Source organism: Oryx dammah, unplaced genomic scaffold (assembly GCF_014754425.2).
Source record: "Oryx dammah isolate SB20612 unplaced genomic scaffold, SCBI_Odam_1.1 HiC_scaffold_27, whole genome shotgun sequence".
In the NCBI taxonomy this organism is placed as follows: domain Eukaryota; kingdom Metazoa; phylum Chordata; class Mammalia; order Artiodactyla; family Bovidae; genus Oryx; species Oryx dammah.
The window spans coordinates 45,377,321-45,397,201 of record NW_024070211.1 but is presented as its reverse complement, the minus strand read 5'-3'; the positions used below and the strand labels follow the sequence as shown (position 1 = coordinate 45,397,201).

The 19,881-nt window shown below is 42.1% G+C and overlaps 1 protein-coding gene across 2 annotated transcripts in view; it reads left to right on the top strand.

The window, feature by feature from the left end:
• Positions 1-19,881, top strand: part of CDK15 (cyclin dependent kinase 15) — a 91,079-nt gene that overhangs the window by 56,664 nt on the left and 14,534 nt on the right. For both annotated transcript variants that reach the window (XM_040228792.1, XM_040228791.1), the window contains exon 11: positions 18,760-18,808. In XM_040228792.1, the coding sequence (XP_040084726.1) occupies positions 18,760-18,808 (49 nt within the window). The remainder of the gene's footprint in view (positions 1-18,759; positions 18,809-19,881) is intronic.

Genomic DNA, 19,881 nt, shown 5'->3' with positions numbered 1-19,881 from the left:
GTATTCTTGCCTGGAGAATCCCATGGACAGAGGAGCCTGGCGGGCTACAGTCCATGAGGTCGCAAAGAGACAGAGAGACCAAGTACAGCATAGCACAACATACTGTCTGCTGGGGTCCATGCTGGTCAGAATAGCACAGTTTTACACCTGAGGAAAGAGAAGCTTTCTCCCAGGTCCACCCAGAAGCATTTCCTAGGCTGGGAAATGGATCCATCCAAAGCCAAACCTTGTTCTCCTTCTACTAACTATGTTATGTCCCTGTCTCATTATGCAGCCAACATAATGATTTGATATGTGTATACGTTGCAAAATGATTACACCATAAGTTTAGTTAACATTCACAATGTCTAACTTTTAGGCAGTGCCCACCAAAAGTAGTTCCCATCCTTTTTTTTTTTTTTTTTTACACAATGTGGAAGTTCATTCAGCTGCTCAGTGACGCGCCAGGGTTTAGACTCAATGACAGTTTGTGAGAGATGATGCTATGCCGGTTTCTTTCTGTTTGTATGTGTGTTCAGTTGCTCGGTTGTGTCCAATCCTGCGACCCCATGGACCATAGCCAGCGAGGCTCTTTTATCCATGGAATTCTCCAGGCAAATATACTGGAGTGGGTTGCCATTTCTTTCTCCAGGGGATCTTCCCAACCCAGGGATTGAACCCACATCTCTTATGTCTCCTGCACTGGGAGGGGGTTTCTTTACCACTAGTGCCACCTAAGAAGCCCCTTCATTCTGTTTAGCTCCCTTACAGTTCTTGACTTCCTTCTAGATATCAGGCACACCTCCTAGGCCAGAACTGACTTGATTTTTGCTTGCTTGGGCTTAAACACTGCCTGAATTCACACACTATAATAGCTGACCTGCAATTTTCCAACACCTACCTGAGTCAGTCTGAGCACCTGTTAAAGCTGTCCCTTCTGGTGAAGGCTCCTTTCTCCTCATCCTGAACCACTCTGAGATGCTGTGGCCACAGGGCTTTTCCCCTGGGGACCTTTTTTATCTTCATGGTGGTCCTCCAGTAAGGACCACTACATCACAGACGGCAATCGTGTTGTTACCGTTGCTTTCACCTAAATCTCGATATAGTGGAAAGAGCACTGAAGGTTTCTGCAATGCAAACCTGACCACTTCCTGTGTTTCGAGTATCTTACACTTACCCCTGTAACTGTCACATAAGAGTAAATAGATATCTGTTGAATGAAATCAATAACCAGAAGTGAGGAACCCTGGGTTCCAGTTCCAACTGTATCCTCTGAACTAATAATCCTTGTTCTGCCTGCTTTATCAAGAAAGTACATGTAAGTTACTATTCACCTTTTGCTGGGTAAAAAAACTGTTGTTTATCTGCTAACATGGTTAGAAGAAGGAGAACATGGTTTGGCAGCGGACTGACCCATTTCCCAACCTAGGAAATGCCTCTGTGTGGACCTGAGAGAAAGCTTCGCTTCCAGTTCAGTTCATTCGCTCAGTTGTGTCCGACTCTTTGCGACCCCATGAATCGCAGCACGCCAGGCCTCCCTGCCCATCACCAACTCCCGGAGTTCACTCAGACTCACGTCCACCGAGTCAGTGATGCCATCCAGCCATCTCATCCTCTGTCATCCCCTTCTCCTCCTGTCCCCAATCCCTTCCAGCATCAGAGTCTTTTCCAATGAGTCAACTCTTCCCATGAGGTGGCCAAAGTGCTGGAGTTTCAGCTTTAGCATCATTCCTTCCAAAGAAATCCCAGGGTTGATCTCCTTCAGAATGGACTGGTTGGATCTCCTTGCAGTCCAAGGGACTCTCAAGAGTCTTCTCCAACACCACAGTTCAAAAGCATCAATTCTTCGGCACTCAGCCTTCTTCACAGTCCAACTCTCACATCCATACATGACCACGGGAAAAACCATAGCCTTGACTAGATGGACCTTTGTTGGCAAAGTAATGTCTCTGCTTTTCAATATGCTATCTAGGTTGGTCATAACTTTTCTTCCAAGGAGTAAGCGTCTTTTAATTTCATGGCTGCAGTCACCATCTGCAGTGATTTTGGAGCCCAGAAAAATAAAGTCACACTGTTTCCACTGTTTCCCCATCTATTTCCCATGAAGTGATGGGATTGGATGCCATGATCTTCATTTTCTGAATGTTGAGCTTTAGGCCAACTTTTTCACTCTCCACTTTCACTTTCATCAAGAGGCTTTTTAGTTCCTCTTCACTTTCTTCCATAAGGGTGGTGTCATCTGCATATCTGAGGTTATTGCTATTTCTCCCAGCAATCTTGATTCCAGCTTGTGTTTCTTCCAGTCCAGCGTTTCTCATGATGTACTCTGCGTAGAAGTTAAATAAGCAGGGTGACAATATACAGCTTTGACGTACTCCTTTTCCTATTTGGAACCAGTCTGTTGTTCCATGTCCAGTTCTAACTGTTGCTTCCAGACCTGCATACAGGTTGCTCAAGAGGCAGGTCAGGTGGTCTGGTATTCCCATCTCTTTCAGAATTTTCCACAGTTTATTGTGACCCACACAGTCAAAGGCTTTGGCATAGTCAATAAAGCAGAAATAGATGTTTTTCTGGAACTCTCTTGCTTTTTCCATGATCCAGCGGATGTTGGCAATTTGATGTCTGGTTCCTCTGCCTTTTCTAAAACCAGCTTGAACATCTGGAAGTTCATGGTTCACATATTGCTGAAGCCTGGCTTGGAGAATTTTGAGCATTACTTTACTAGCATGTGAGATGAGTGCAATTGTGTGGTAGTTTGAGCATTCTTTGGCATTGCCTTTCTTGGGAATTGGAATGAAAACTGAGCTTTTCCAGTCCTGTGGCCACTGCTGAGTGTTCCAAATTTGCTGGCATATTGAGTGCAGCACTTTCACAGCATCATCTTTCAGGATTTGAAACAGCTCAACTGGAATTCCATCATCTCCACTAGCTTTGTTCGTAGCGATGCTTTCCAAGGCCCACTTGACTTCACATTCCAGGATGTCTGGCTCTAGATGAGTGATCACACCATTATGATTATTTGGGTCATGAAGATCTTTTTTGTACAGTTCTTCTGTGTATTCTTGCCACCTCTTCTTACTATCTTCTGCTTCTGTTAGGTCCAGACCATTTCTGTCCTTTATCGAGCCCATCTTTCCATGAAATGTTCCCTTGGTATCTCTAATTTTCTTGAAGAGATCTCTAGTCTTTCCCATTCTGTTCTTTTCCTCTATTTCTTTGCATTGATCACTGAAGAAGGCTTTCTTATCTCTTCTTGTTATTCTCTGGAACTCTGTGTTTCTCTGACCAGAATAGATCCCAGCAGACAGTATAAGTTAGTGTGAGTTAGGCACTTTACTGTAATATTGAATGGTTTGCCTTGGAAAAGACCCAAGATCATTCTGTCATTTTTGAGATTATACCCAAGTACTGCCTTTTGGACTCTTTTGTTGACCATGAGGGCTACTCCATTTCTTCTACGGGATTCTTGTCCATAGTAGTAGATAGAATGGTCATCTGAATTAAATTGACCCATTCCCATCCATTTTAGTTCACTGATTCCTAAAATGTCAATGTTCACTCTTGGCCATCTCCTGTTTGACCACTTCCAATTTGCCTTGATACATGGACTTAACATTTCAGGCTCCTATGCAGTATTGTTCTTTTACTGCATCGGACTTTACTTTCACCACAAGACACATCCACTGCTGGGCATTGTTTTTACTTTGGCTTAGCCTTTTCATTCCTCCTGAGAAACCTGTATGCAGGTCAAGAAGCAACGATCAGAACCGGACGTGGAACAACAGACTGGTTCCAAACTGGGAAAGGAGTTCATCAAGGCTGTATATTGTCACCCTGCTTATTTAACTTTATACTGAGTACATCATACGAAATGCCAGGCTGGATGAAGCACAAGCTGGAATCAAGATTGCCGGGAGAAATATCAATAACCTCAGATATGCAGATGACATCACCCTTATGGCAGAAAGTGAAGAGGAACTAAACAGCCTCTTGATGAAAGTGAAAGTGGAGAGTGAAAAAGCTGACTTAAAACTCAACATTCAAAAAACAAAAGTCACAGCATCTAGTTCCATCACTTCATGGCATATAGATGGGGAAACAATGGAAACAGTGACAGATTTTATTTTCTTAGGCTTCAAAATCACTGCAGATGGTGACTGCAGCCATGAAATTAAAAGGCACTTGCTCCTTGGAAGAAAAGCTGTGACAAATCTAGACAGCATATTAAAAAGCAGAGACATCACTTTGCCAACAAAGGTCTGTCTAGTCAAAGCTAAGGTTTTTCCAGTAGTCATGTATGGATGTGAGAGTTGAACCATAAAGAAGGCTGAACATTGAAGAATTGATGCTTTTGAACTGTGGTATTGGAAAACACTCTTGAGAGTCCCTTGGACTACAAGGAGATACAACCAGTCCATCCTAAAGGAAATCAACCCTGAATGTTCATTGGAAGGACTGATGTTGAAGCTGAAGCTCCAATACTTTGGCCACATAATGTGAAGAGCTAACTCCTTGGAAAAGACCCTGATGCTGGGAAAGATTGAAGGCAGGAGGAGAAGGAGACAACAGAGGATGAGATGGTTGGATGGCATCACTGACTTGATGGACATGAGTTTGAGCAAGCTCTGGGAAACTGTGAAGGACAAGGAAGCCTGCTGTGCTGCAGTCCATAAGATCACAAAGAGCCGGACATAACTGAGCAACAAGGCACTTTACATACATAATTCTACTTGGCTTCACTACAGCCCTATCAGATAGGGGCAGTGCTATCATTTCTACTTTATAGACGAGAGAGCTGAGGCTTGGGGAGTTATGTGTCTTGCCCCGGGTTACCTAGCCAGGGTGATCCAGAATATCCAATCTGTTGGACTCCAAGTTGGTGCTCATAGGTGATTCCATAAGCAAATATAACTCCCAAGAACAAATATAATTTGGTAATAAAGCAATGCTCTAGGCTGACATTAGCCAATAACATTTTTCCATGTTCATTTTCAAATGATTATGTCCTTTAACCCAGATTTGCTTTCAGAATCTGTGAGCTTGGCAACATGTTTCTGAAGTGTAATGTGAGTGGAACCCCTGCCCTGGGACCCCAGCAGGCAACCCCTCCACCCCTCACTTCAGCTAACAAATCCACGATGTTCACGGAGTCTGAACCACCATCAGGCTCATCGCTGTCACACTTCTGGAGTATGGCAAAAGCTCCTGGGAGTTACAATTAACATCTTTATTAACCTGTCCCCCAAATAAGGCAGTGAAATTCATTTATATACATGGCCCACTTTGATCTTCATTAATAGTCTCTACATTTATTTTTAGTTTTCTCATCTTTAATTTATTTTATTTCAATAATTAGTTTTTATTGGGGGAACTGGATGATCTCAAAGTAATTAAGATTATGAAAAATTGCAAATGAAAGAAAGCAGGTTAAAAAGAATTTTTTTCCAAGTAACATCCTGCTGTGTTTCTTCCCAGTTCAAGAAAAAAGCCTTAAGGTCATAAGTATCTTGGATCTAGTTCAAAACAGGCTCCCTCCCCAGCCCCATAGCCACTGCCTGGCATCATGGATCTCTGTAAGATATACAGTGGGAATCACAAGTGGGCTGTCTTGAATTCCTTTTACATTTTTAAAATAAGGTTTAGTAAATTTATCTCATTTTTTATTTTTTTACCCAAGCATCGGTTTTTAATTTGTTCAACAAATATTTATTGAATGATAGATGCTGGGACTGGGATTCAGAAATAAATAAGACATTGATACCTGCCTTCAAGGCATACAGACTAGAGGGAGAAACAAATAAATAATACAGTGTGGCAAGTATTATTATAGCAGGGTCCCCTGAGGACCTCTAGGAACACTAGGAAAAAATGCCTTGGTTGTCTGGGGAATCTAGGGACTGTTTGGGAGAAAGAGACATGTAGTGGGTTTCAAGAATCACGAAGAGGGCTTTCTCTACGTGAGCAAGAGGGGAAGGACATTCCAGACAAAGGAACTCAACAGAGGAGTAGGGAAGCAGGTTTACTTAATATAAAAGTAGGTGAATTGCTCAGGGAAGCTAGAATGTTGGCTTGTGGCGACTATTGCTAGAGATTGGGGCTTCCCAGGTGGCTCATTGGTAAATAATCCACTTGCTAATTCAGGAGACAGGTTTGATCCCTGGGTCGGGAAGATCCCCTGGAGAAGGAAATGCCAACCCACTCCAGTATTCTTACCTGGGAAATCCCACGGACAGAGGAGCCTGGCGGGGCTACAGTTCATGGAGTCACAAGAATCAGACACAACTTAGTGACTAAAACAACAATTGCTGGAGATTAACCTGGAAGGGTAGACAGCAACCAGATTGGAAAATTAACTGTAAACATCCTAAGTATTAGATTTGACTAATAAGCAAAGAGAAGGCATTGGATGATTGTTAGTAGGGAAGAGATATGGCAGGATTTAAATTTTAGAAAAAATTGCTTGGAAGGCTATATGTAGAATTAAATTGCTGGTAGTCAGTATGGCAATGCTCTAGATTCTAGAAGATAATTAGGAAGTCTCAACCAAAGCAGTGGCAATGGATGAGGAACGTTGGGGCAAATCTAAAAAGCAAGAGGGAGGTACAGTCAAGGGGAGATTGTAGCTGACTGTGAAAGATAAACTGAAATCCAGTGGGTGAGAGAAGGATAGTACCATTTACTGGCACAGGAAATAAAGTGGGGAAGGAACAGATTGTGGGGAACATAATGAGTATAAGGTTTGAACATTTTGAGTTTAAGCTATCTGTGAGACCACCAAGTAGGGATATCTAAAAAGCAATTATAATAGAAAGACAAGCCTGTGGGGACCTCCCTGGTGACCCAGTGTTTAGGACTCCATGTTCTGACTGCTTAGGGCCCAGGTTCTGTCCCTGATAGGGGAACTAAGTTTCCCACAAGCCACTCAGCATAGCAAAAAAAAAAAAAAGAAAGAAAGAAATGGAAGCCTGTGATTATAGGGGTCTAATATAGAAATACAAAATTGGAAGTCATCAGCTTAAAGTGGTATTTAAAACTCCAGGTGTGAATTCAGTTGCCCAAGGGAGGGTGTGTAGAGAAAGACTACAGTGGAATTCATGGGAACCAATACTGAAGGATCTGGTAGAGGGGGTGGGTTCTTTGAAAGCTGAGAAAGAAGAGCCAGAGGGGCTGGCAAAGACTATGATCCCATGAAAGTCATAAATTAGGGGAGAGCACCAAGTACCATGTCTGTGCATTTCCAGCACTGAACACAACAGCTGCATGTGGGGGCCCGTAAATGTTTGTAGAGACTACAGGGGAAATGATACATGTTGCCAAATGATGAATCATTAAATACCATAAACACCGAATGGCATGATCAAGCTATAGCTCAAACATCGACTTTGAAGGTGGACAGACATTAAACAGAGCACTGCCTCCAGGAGAGGGGAGACTCCTGACATCTTCCGTCACCTCCACCCTCTCCATCCACGCACCGGGAGCAAAGCCTAGCTTCCCCTTCTGCTATATAGACCATTACCTTAGGAACAGGCTTCTGAGGATGGAATATTTTCTTAGAGAATCCACAGAAAGTTTTGATGCACGGTTAGAATAGTGGGTGGGGCTTCCTTGGTGGCTCAGACAGTAAAGAATCCACCCCCAATGCTAGAGACCTGGGTGTGATCCCTGTGCTGAGAAGATCCCCTGGAGAAGGAAACGGCTACTCACTCCAGTATTCTGGCCTAGAGAATTCCATAGACAGAGGAACCTGTCAGAGGATCCCTGACAGTCCATAGGGTCGCAAAGAGTCAGACACAACTGAGCGACTTTCACTCTCTCTCTCTAGAATAGTGGTAAGCCTCCAAAGCACATTGAAGTGCCAAGTAGCACCCTGCATGAGAGCACTGACTTGGTATCCCAATGATTCTCAAACGGGAATCAAGAGCCTGGTAATGCAAAGCCAAGTTCAGACGTCTTGAGCAAAAGACTAAGGCAATTTCTAAGCCAGCCACCTGAGAAACGAGGGCGAGCAGTTGGGAGGGTGTGAGTGCGTGTATGTTCACTGAGGCTGAGGGTGAGATAGAAGAGCTACAGATTTTTTGCAAAGCCACTTTAAAGTTCCTGCTGGAGATACCAAAATAAGGCTAACAGCATTATCAACTATCTAAATATATGATATCTTAAGAATGCACTGGGTTCGGGAAATTCCAGAGGTGTAGATCAGTAGACCAGGCTATAAGATAAGGGTAGGGTAATTGTGCTAAGACTATAGTAACTAGAAAATGTTTCACTTTGAGCTAAGGCTCCAAATGGTCATGGTGATATTTTATCAACCAATCAACAAACCTCTATTGACTTGAATCACTTATGAAATGAGCTTTCTTAAAGGTTTATGAAAAAATGCATTATTTTACTGTGGTAGCAACAGTTGGGTCCTCGTTTTACTTTTACTCCATTCAGTTGGGAAATTAAAATGTTCAGCTTTTTTTTATTTATTTGCCACTTTACTTCTTAATTGAAGGATAATTGCTTTACAGAATTTTGTGGTTTTCTGTCAAACATCAATAAGAATCAGCCATAAGTACACCCCTGTCCCCTCCCTCTGGAACCTCCCTCCCATCTCTCTCCCCATCCCACCCCTCTAGACTGTCACAGAGCCCCTGTTTGAGTTCCCGGAGTCCTGTTCCCACACAACAAATTCCTATTGGCTATCTATTTCACATATGGTTTGTAAGTTTCCATGTTACTCTCTCCCTATATCTCACTCTCTCCCTCATCCCCTTCACCTCGTCCCCCTCCCCTGTCCATAGGTCTGTTCTCTTTGTCTATCTCTCCATTCAGTTCAGTTCAGTTCAGTTCAGTCACTCAGTCGTGTCTGACTCTCTGCGACCCCATGAATCGCAGCACGCCAGGCTGCCCTGTCCATCACCAGCTCCCAGAGTTCACTCAGACTCACATCCACCGAGTCAGTGATGCCATCCAGCCATCTCATCCTTGGTCGTCCCCTTCTCCTCCTGCCCCCAATCCTTCCCAGCATCAGAGTCTTTTCCAATGAGTCAACTCTTCCCATGAGGTGGCCAAAGTACTGGAGCTTCAGCTTTAGCATCATTCCTTCCAAAGAAATCCCAGGGCTGATCTCCTTCAGAATGGACTGGTTGGATCTCCTTGCAGTCCAAGGGACTCTCAAGAGTCTTCTCCAACACCACAGTTCAAAAGCTCAATTCTTGGGCACTCAGCCTTCTTCACAGTCCAACTCTCACATCCATACATGAATACTGGAAAAACCACAGCCTTGACTAGATGGACCTTAGTTGGCAAAGTAATGTCTCTACTTTTGAATATGCTATCTACGTTGGTCATAACTTTCCTTCCAAGGAGTGTCTTTTAATTTCATGGCTGCAGTCACCATCTGCAGTGATTTTGGAGCCCAGAAAAATAAAGTCTGACACTGTTTCCACTTGTTTCCCCATCTATTTCCCATGAGGTGATGGGACCGGATGCCATGATCTTCGTTTTCTGAATGTTGAGCTTTAAGCCAACTTTTTCACTCTCCACTTTCACTTTCATCAAGAGGCTTTTTAGTTCCTCTTCACTTTCTGTTATAAGGGTGGTGTCATCTGCATATCTGAGCTTATTGATATTTCTCCCAGCAATCTTGATTCCAGCTTGTGTTTCTTCCAGTCCAGCGTTTCTCATGATGTACTCTGCATAGAAGTTAAATAAGCAGGGTGACAATATACAGCTTTGACGTACTCCTTTTCCTATTTGGAACCAGTCTGTTGTTCCATGTCCAGTTCTAACTGTTGCTTCCTGACCTGCATACAGATTTCTCAAGAGGTAGGTCAGGTGGTCTGGCATTCCCATCTCTCTCAGAATTTTCCACAGTTTCTTGTGACCCACACAGTCAAAGGCTTTGGCATAGTCAATAAAGCAGAAATAGATGTTTTTCTGGAACTCTCTTGCTTTTTCCATGATCCAGCAGATGTTGGCAATTTGATCTCTGGTTCCTCTGCCTTTTCTAAAACCAGCTTGAACATCTGGAAGTTCACTGTTCACGTATTGCTGAAGCCTGGCTTGGAGAATTTTGAGCATTACTTTACTAGCATGTGAGATGAGTGCACTTGTGTGGTAGTTTGAGCATTCTTTGGCATTGCCTTTCTTTGGGATTGGAATGAAAACTGACCATTAGTAAATTCATCAGTACCATCTTTTTAGATTCCATATATAGGCATCAGTATACGATATTTATATTTCTCTTTCTGAGTTACTTCACTCTGTATAATAGGCTCTAGGTTTGTCCACCTCATTAGAACTGACTGCATTCATTTTTATGGTTGAGTAATATTCCATTGTGTATATATGTACCAGCTTCTTTATCCATTCATCTGTCAATGGACATCTAAGTTGCTTCCATGTTCTAGCTATTGTAAATAGTGCTGCAATGAACATTGAGTTACATGTGTCTTTTTCAATTTTGGTTTCCTCAGGGTATATGCCTAGGAGTGGGATGGCTAGGTAATATGGTAGTTTTATTCCTAGTTTTTCAAGGAATTTCCACACTGTCTTCCATAGTGGCTGTGTCAATTTACATTCCCACCAGCAATGCAAGAGTATTCCTTTTTCTCCACCCTCTCTAGCATTTATTGTTTGTAGACTTTTTGATGATGGCCATTCTATCTCATTATAGTTTTGATTTGCATTTCTTTAATAATAAGTGATATTAAGCATCTTTTCATTTATTTGTTATCCATCTGTATGTCTTCTTTGGAGAAAAGTCTGTTTAGGTCTTTTTCCCACTTTTTGATTGGGTTGTTTTTATTGTATTGAATTGTATGAGCTTGTATATTTTGGAAATTAATTCTTTATCAGTTGTTTCCTTTGCTATTATTTTCTCCCATTCTAAGGGTTGTATTTTCACCTTGTCTGTAGTTTCCTTTGCTGTGCAAAAGATTTTATGTTTAATTAGGTCCCACTTATTTATTTTTGTTTTTATTTTTATTAGTCTAGGAGGTGGGTCATAGAAGATCTTGCTTTGATTTATGTCATTGAGTGTTCTGCTTATGTTTTCTATGAGTTTTATAGTTTCTGGGCTTACATTTAGGTCTTTAATCTACTTTGAGTTTATCTTTGTGTATGGCATTAGGGAGTGTTCTAATTTCATTCTTTTGCATGTAGCTGTCCAGTTTTCCCAGCACCACTATTGAAGAGGGTATCTTTGCCCCAATGTATATTTTTTCTGCCTTTGTCAAAAATAAGGTATCCATAGGTGCATGGGTTTATCTCTGGGTTATCTGTCTTCTTCCATTGGTCTGTATTTCTGTTCTTATGCCAGTACTACACTGTCTTGATGACTGTAGCTTTGTAGTATAGTCTGAAGTCAGGAAGGTTGATTCCTCCAGCTCCATTCTTCTTTCTCAAAACTGCTTTGGCTATTTGGTGTCTTTTGTGCATCAATATGAGTTGTGAGATTTTTTGTTCTAGTTCTGTGAAAAATGCCATTGGTAATTTGATAGGAATCACATTGACTCTGTAGATTGCATTTGGTAGTATAGTCATTTTCACAATATTGATTCTTCATACCCAGAAACATGGAATATTTCTCCATCGGTTTATGTCACATTTGATTTCTTTCACCAGTGTCTTATAATTTTCTATATGCAGTTCTTTTTTCTCCTTAGGTAGATTTTTTTCCTAGATATTTGTTGTTGTTGCAGTGGTGAATGGGATTGATTCCTTAATTTCTCTTTCTGATTTTTCATTGTTAGTATATAGGAATGCAAGTGATTTCTGTGTATTGACCTTGTATCCCATGACTGCTGATTTCACTGATTAGCTCTAGTAATTTCATGATAGTTTCTTGAGGGTTTTCTATGTATGGTGTCATGTCATCTGCAAACAGTGAGAGTTTACTTCTTTTCCAATCTGGATTCCTTTTATTTCTTTTTCTTCTAATTGTCATAGCCAGGACTTCCAAAACTATGTTGAATAATAGTGGTGAGAGTGGACACCCTTGTCTTGCCCCTGATCTTAGAGGGAATGCTTTTAGTTTTTCACCATTGAGAATAATGTTTGCTGCGGGTTTATCATATCTGGTGTTTACTAGGTTGAGGTAGGTTCCTTCTATGCCCATTTTTTGAAATATTTTAATCATAAATGGGTGCTGAATTTTGTTGAAGGCTTTTTCTGCAAATATTGAGATGATCATATGGTTTTTATCTTTCAATTTGTTAATATGCTGTATCACATTGATTGATTTGCATATACTGAAGAATCCTTGCATCCCTGGAATAAACCCAACTTGATCATGAGTTTTTTAATGTGTTGTTGAATTCTGTTTGCTAGAATTTTGTTGAGGATTTTTGCATCTATGTTTATCAGTGACATTGGCCTATAATTTACTTTTTGTTGTCTTTGCCTGGTTTTGGTATCTGGGTGATTGTGGCCTCATAGAATGTGTTTGGAAGTATTCCTTCCTCTGCAATTTTTTGGAAGAATTTCAGAAAAATAGGTATTAGCTCTTCTCTAAATGTTTCATAGAATTCCCCTATGAATTCTGAAGCCATCTGGCCCTGGGTTTTTGTTTTTGGAGATTTTTGATCACAGTTTTAATTTTGTAATTGGTTTGTTCATAATTTCTGTTTCTTCCTGGTTCAGTCTTGGGAGGTTGAACTTTTCTAAGACTCTATCCATTTCCTCTAGGTTGTCTACTTTATTAGCATATAGTTGCTCATAATCTCTTATGATCATTTGTATTTCTGAGTTGTCTGTTGTAACCTCTCCTTTTTAATTTCTAATTTTGTTGATTTGATTTTTCTCCCTTTTTTTCTTGATGAGTCTGGCTAGTGGTTTGTCAATTTTGTTTATTTTCTCAAAGAAAATGTTCAACTTTCAAACTTGCCTCTTGCAATGTACTTTGCTCCTCCTGCCTCAAATTCCAATTGAACTCAAAGGAGAACTCCTTTAAAGAGAACTGCAGAAGGAGGAGATGGCGGAAAGAAAAGTGAAAGTGAAGTCATTCAGCCTTATCCACCTCTTTGTGACCCCATGGATTGTAGCCCATGGAATTTTCCAGGCAAGAGTACTAGAGTGGGTTGCCATTTCCTTCTCCAGGGGATCTTCCTGACCCAGGGATCAAACCCAGGTCTCCCACATTGCAGGTAGAGGCTTTACCTATGAGCCACCAGGGAGATGGAGAAGAATCGGGTCTAACGATTTACCATCATCTTTGGAAGGAAAAGGATAATAAGCTACCTACAGATCTATGAGTTGAGAGGTTATTGAAACCAGAGAAACAGACTTGTCTTGAAATGGCGTTGGGTAAAATGACTGTTTTCCAGTGGTCATGTATGGATATGAGAGTTGGACTATAAAGAAAGCTGAGCACCGAAGAATTGATGCTTTTGAACAGTGGAGTTGGAGAAGACTCTTGAGAGTCCCTTGGACTGCAAGGAGATCTAACCAGTCCATCCTAAAGGAGATCAGTCGGGTGTTCACTGGAAGGATTAATGTTGAAGCTAAAACTCCAGTACTTTGGCCACCTGAGGCAAAGAGCTGACTCATTGGAAAAGACCCTGATGATGGGAAAGATTGAGGGCAGGAGGAGAAGGGGACGACAGAGGATGAGATGATTGAATAACATAACCGACCCAATGGACATGGGTTTGGGTGGACTTTGAGAGTTGGTGATGGACAGGGAGGCCTGGCATGCTGTGGTTCATGGGGTCGCAGAGTCGGACATGACTGAGCGACTGAACTGAATTGAAAATGACTGTTTGCGGATCACTCTCTCACTGATCGCTTGCAGTTTAACTACTGGGAAAAATCAATGGGGACAAGGCAAGTTTACTCAGCAGCAAATTATCTGCATAAGCATGGAGGGCTGGCCACAGACAGGCACAGGGCTTGACTTTATAACAGCAACCTGGCTGACCCTGGACCCCTCAGCCCCTCTATCTGGGCTCACGTAGCTACAGAAGAGATGTGGGAAAAGAGTCAAGCCCAGCCTACACAAGACACAGAACTTGAAGTTCAACGTTGTGTCATAGTCTCCTGGGGCCACTCTTATAAGCCATCCTCTACTTTTTAGGGGCTGATTTTTCTCTCATCATGCTTCCTTTTTCACATCCTTGAAAAACATGTGAAGTAGGCATCAGACATGATGTTTGGCAATTTTTATGTCCATTGATTAGTTGAATTTTCACAAGCCCACTTAAGAAAATGGGCCTCAGAGAAGTGTGTAGGAGTTGCTGGTGAGTGGTCCACCCTGCCCTCCTTACTAGACCAGTGTCCTCTCCTTCATTTAGTGCCACTCTATAAACATCTGGAGGTCATTAAACATTGTGCATTTGTGCGTGCTGTCACTTCAGTTGTGTCCAACATTTTGTGACCCCATGCACTGTAGACCACCAGGCTCCTCTGTCCATGGGATTCTCCAGGCAAGAGTACTGGAATGGGTTGCCATGCCCTCCTCCAAGGAATCTTTCCAACCCAGGAACTGAACCTGTGTCTCTTATGTCTCCCACATTGCAGGTGGGTTCTTATCACTAGCACCACCTGGGAAGACCCCATGAAATATCATAACACAATAATGGACCAGTGTGGGCCTCCCCAGGCTCATTGAAGCAGGCTCTGTGGGGTGAAGCTGAGGTTTCCTTTCGGTTAAAACCTCTCCCAGGCGATGCTAGTGTGCTGCTTGGCTTGAGGACCCCTGTATGGGACCAGGTGTCTCTCCAAAATGAAAGGTGGAACCAAGGAGCAAAAGTAAAAGAAATAAGACTGACATTGATTGAGCTCCTACTACAGGCCAAGTGCTTAATCTTGTCTTATCCTCCCAGGCAACTGGAAAAGGGTCCCAACTTTACAGATGAGAAACTTCTAAGTCATTTAACTATAGAGGTGGAGTGATTTCCCCCAAATCCCAGAGCTCAGAAGTGGCAGAGAGGAGATGTGTGAGCCCAGGCTGTGTTCATGTTGCTACACCACACAGCTAAGGCACACACTTCTGGCCCACACCAAAGACTCAGAAATTAAGCCAAGCTTGTAAGAACTCAAGCTTGGAACACATTAAAATTTCAGTAGAATGAAACAGCAAGTTATGGGTTTCCAAGGAGAACAATAAGGCAGAGACACCTGGGAGGAAAGAGAAAGAAGTGATACACCACATGACAGAAAGAGGCAGAAAGAAAAGTGGCAAAGGGTAAGGAAATACTTATACCACACTCATTGTTCTAATTCTCAAAATAACCCCGTGCAGTAGGAGCTCTAATTGTCTCGTTTCTGCAGATGGGAAAACTGAGACCCAGTGAGCAACACCCTCAAGTCACACAGCTGGTTAAGTGGCATGTTGTTGCTCAGTCACCAAGTCGTGTCCAACTCTTTGTGACCCCATGAACTGCAGCACGCCAGGCTTCCCTGTCCTTCACCATCTCCTGGAATTTGCTCAAATTCATGTCCATTGAGTCGATGATCTATCCAACCATCTCATCCTCTGTTGTCCCCCTCTCCTTCTGCCCTCAGTCATTCCCAGCACCAGGGTCTTTTCCAGTGGGTCAGCTCTTCACCTCAGGTGGCCAGATTATTAGAGCTTCAGCTTTAGCCTCAGTCCTTCGAACAAATATTCAGGGTTGATCTCCTTTAGAATTGACTGGTTTGATCTTGTGGCATTAGTGTGGATTCAAAATGCAAGTCAGAGTCCCAACTACATACAGTTTACATTTCCCATCACTTTTCAAAGGAAGAGAAAGAAGGAAAAGCCAAGAGGATTTATTTTGTTTAATGCTGAGGCCGGCACATTCCATTCATTATCTTATTTCAGTTCAGTTCATTTCAGTCGCTCACTCGTGTCCGACTCTTTGTGACCCCATGAACCATAGCACTCCAGGCCTCCCTGTCCATCACCAACTCCCAGAGTTCACCCAAACTCATGTCCATTGAGTCGGTGATGCCATCCAGCCATCTCATCCTCTGTCATCCCCTTCTCCTCCTGCCCCTCATCCCTCCCAGCATCAGAGTCTTTTCCAATGAGTCAACTCTTTGCATGAGGTGGCCAAAGTACTGGAGTTTCAGCTTTAGCATAAGTCCCTCCAATGAACACCCAGGAGTGATCTCCTTTAGAATGGACTGGTTGGATCTCCTGGCAGTCCAAGGGACTCTCAAGAGTCTTCTCCAACACCACAGTTCAAAAGCATCTATTCTTGGGTGCTCAGCTTTCTTCACAGTCCAACTCTCACATCCATACATGACCACTGGAAAAACCATAGCCTTGACTAGATGGACCTTTGTTGGCAAAGTAATGTCTCTGCTTTTGAATATGTTATCTAGGTTGGTCATAACTTTCCTTCCAAGGAGTAAGCATCTCTTAATTTCATGACTAAAATCACCATCTGCAGTGATTTTGGAGCCCAAAAAATAAAGTCTGACACTGTTTCCCCACCTAATTCCCATGAAATGATGGGACCAGAATATATCCATAAATTCAACAAATCACTTTGTCCTTGTGAGGTGACCATAACCTCCAACTTGAGGTACAAAAACAGGCTGGCCATAGTGAAAGTGTCTTGCTTAAGGTCTCCATGAACCTGAAGCAGCAGTTTCAAACCCATGCTCAACAAGAATACTAAAGCCAGCAATTGTATTAAAATACTAAATGCCCAAACCCCCAGCACCTAGGGCTCATCAAAGGGATAAATAAAACATGGGAAAACTTTGAACTGGATTTCACTACACTGATTGGAAATTGAGGTATGACTGGATGAGGACATATTTTAATTTTGTTTGGCCAGGGAAAACTATCAATAGGCAGCAGAAAGTGGTTCATTTCCAAACGTTCTGAATGAGGGACAGGTATTCTGATCTTTACTGGTTATTTGAATTTGGGCACAATCACCCGGAGAGAAAGTAAATAGCCAGCCACAAGGACTTCCCTTAGTGCCCACCCGGGACTGTAAAATGACAGCAGAGTGGCTCACTTTTCTTTGAGTGGGGAAGGTATCCTTGCTTTATAATGTTGTGTTAAGTCTCTACTGCACAATGAACTGAATCAGCTATTTATATGCATAGATCTCCATCTTGGACCTCCCTCCTACCCCCAGCTCCCCACTGCACCCCTCTAGGTCAGCACAGAGCACTGAGCTGAGTTCCTGTGCTATTTATTCCGCAGCTTCCCACTAGTGATCTGTTTTACACGTGGCAGTGCACAGAGGTCAACCTCAATCTCCCAAGTGGCTCACATTTGATTGTATCTGATCCTGAAAACTCAGCTTAAATCATGTTCTTTGATCATGGCTTTCACTCCCCAACTCTTAACACCATAAAGTCCATCTTTAATTGAACTTCCTTTTGAAGTTACACAGTAATATGTGATTTTTGTTTAAAAATAAATGTAAGAAAATAAGCGTAGAAGTGAATAGGGTAAGCCCCCATAACCATTATCACAATCAGGTGAGTGGTCTTCCTGGGTTCTTTTCTGTACACTTACAGACACCAACAGGTTGGTATTATCAAAACCATTTTTTGCCCAGCTACATTAGATTCTTTGTTAAATAAACAGTCTTGGTGTATCCCATTCCTATAGGAGCTGGAAGAAGAAAACTTTTAAAACCAAAATGATTATATTTCAGACCTAAAGAAAGTATAAAGCAAAGATATAATTGTGGATGAGAGTTGAAATACTCTTTTCTCAATTTGGAGTCAGAAATAGCATTGGAGCAGCACCAGCTTGTGTCACTGCAGCTCCTTTTACCACTTTACACAGAGTAAGCATTCAACTAGTATTTCTTGAATGAAAATGAAATCGTCTCCTTTTACAGATTTCATTTTGGATTAAACAGTGTCAATATAAAAAAAAATAATAGAAAACCATGCGTCCACATGTAAATGTTGTAAGGAGTGCTCCAATGAAAATTAAAAATCTTATTATCATTCATGTTGGATTATTCAAGCCAGGATTCACTTCCATTTTTACTGTAAGTGACATATAAAATTAGTCCCATTCCTTTTTACCATTTTTGAGTCTTTGAGACTTTGCCGCCTCACTTGTCATATGAATTTTCTTGGAGGGGAGCACTTTTGTTTTCTCAAATGAATTATAAGCTTGGTAAGAGTGGGGAAGTTTCTCACGATTACCTGTGTGTTCTCCCAGCACTCACACGTGTTCTGCACACACCGGATGTTGAGTATTGTGACTGTATCTGTTTAGTTTGCTACGAATGCCATAACGAAGTGCCACAACCTGAGTGGCGTAAGCCATGGAAATAAATGTATTGTCTCACACTCAGGAGGCTAGATATGAAGCTGAGGTGTTGTCAGGATTCCTTCCTTCGAGGCTCTGACAAAAGGATCTGTTCGGGCCTCTCTTCTTGGCTTGTAAATGGCTGTCTTCTCCTTCTGTCTCTTCATATTGCCTTTGTCTTCCTCCATACATGGGTCTGTATCCAAAGCTTCCCTTTTTATTTGGACACTGGTCATATTGAATTAAAGCCCACTCTAATGACCTCATCTTAATTAATTATATCTATAATAATCCTATGTCAAAATAAGGCCCAATTCTGAGGTATTTGGGGCTAGGATTTTAGCATATGAATTTTGGAGAAGGACACAATTCAACCCAGAATAGTGACCGTCCACAGAATCATAAAATTTCAGAGGGAGACAAGTCCCTAAACTCATTTAGTGATGCCCATCTGATGACTGGATTCTGTCTTACCCCAAGCCAAGAGGAGCGTTTAGAATTTTAATAGTATTTTTGGCAACAGGATTTTAGGGTTGTTTTTGTCTTTTAACATGTCCGTGTATGTTTTTCAGAATGGTTCCCACTGCCTAAGCCTCAGAGCCTTCAGAATGTCTTCAACAGGTAAGAACCACCTTGGAAAGCTTACCTTTCAGCAGGGCTGAAGGGATATTTCACTCAGCCTCAGTCCACTGAACACCCAGCCCCTGAGCACCTTGATCTGGGGGCCCAAACCCCATGAAGATGCCTCTTGAAGAGGCAGCCACCTGTGAGTCGGTTAGTTTTTCTCTATGAACCATTTTACTTTCAGTGAGTTTGGTCATTAAAATTGTTTTGTGCCCCTCAACCATGCCCGAGGCCCTGAGAACGAGGGAGTATTGGCCTGTAAGAAAACCTAGTGGGTTTATTATTCTTCGACACAGAGAAACCAAATAACATCATTGAGTGGCTATTGGAAGAGGGGGGCAACATGATTCATGGAGGTCATGCTTTCCCAGGCCCTCTCTACGCAGTCTCAGCTCAGACCAGGGCAGACTTTTATTACCAGCTTTCAACAAATCCCTAGTTTCTTTTGCAAAGTAAAACAGATAATAGAGACATTCCCGGAATAGTTAGCTAACTAAGCTGTGCCAGGCAACCTCAGGGCTAAGAAGAACTCAGTGTTTTCGGACAATGACCAATTACAATAACCAGTATTATTTGATCTGAGAGTAATTAGCCAAGGCTCTGTTCTTTTTGCTTCAGTGAGGAGGCAAAAAGGGCAGTGAGGAAAACATCAGAGACAGGGGAAAGGAGCTCAAATGTCAAAGAAAAACACACTCTTGCAGGTGGAGAGAAGAGAAAGACATCCCAACTGAATGTTTGAACGCTGTTCTTCCCTAAAAATGTGGTAGGGTTTAACCCAGCCAAAGTTGTGTTTGATTTTTTTTTTCATAGTTACTGTTCATGTGCTTTAAAAAAGCCTCCATAGAGAGTGAATATCAGAGCACAAAGAGTAAAATAGGTCGGAACACAGAACTGTGGACTAGCAAAGGATCTTTTTTTGGGAGGGACGATTCTCCCCAGGGTATCCCCACGCTCCACTCTTATTTTCAAATGCACTATATCACCTGAAACTCTCTTGTTTGGAGACAGGTTCCAGGGAACTGCTGTTTATCATTTCATCCAAGAAGCGCAAACTTTTTCTTGCTAGTATA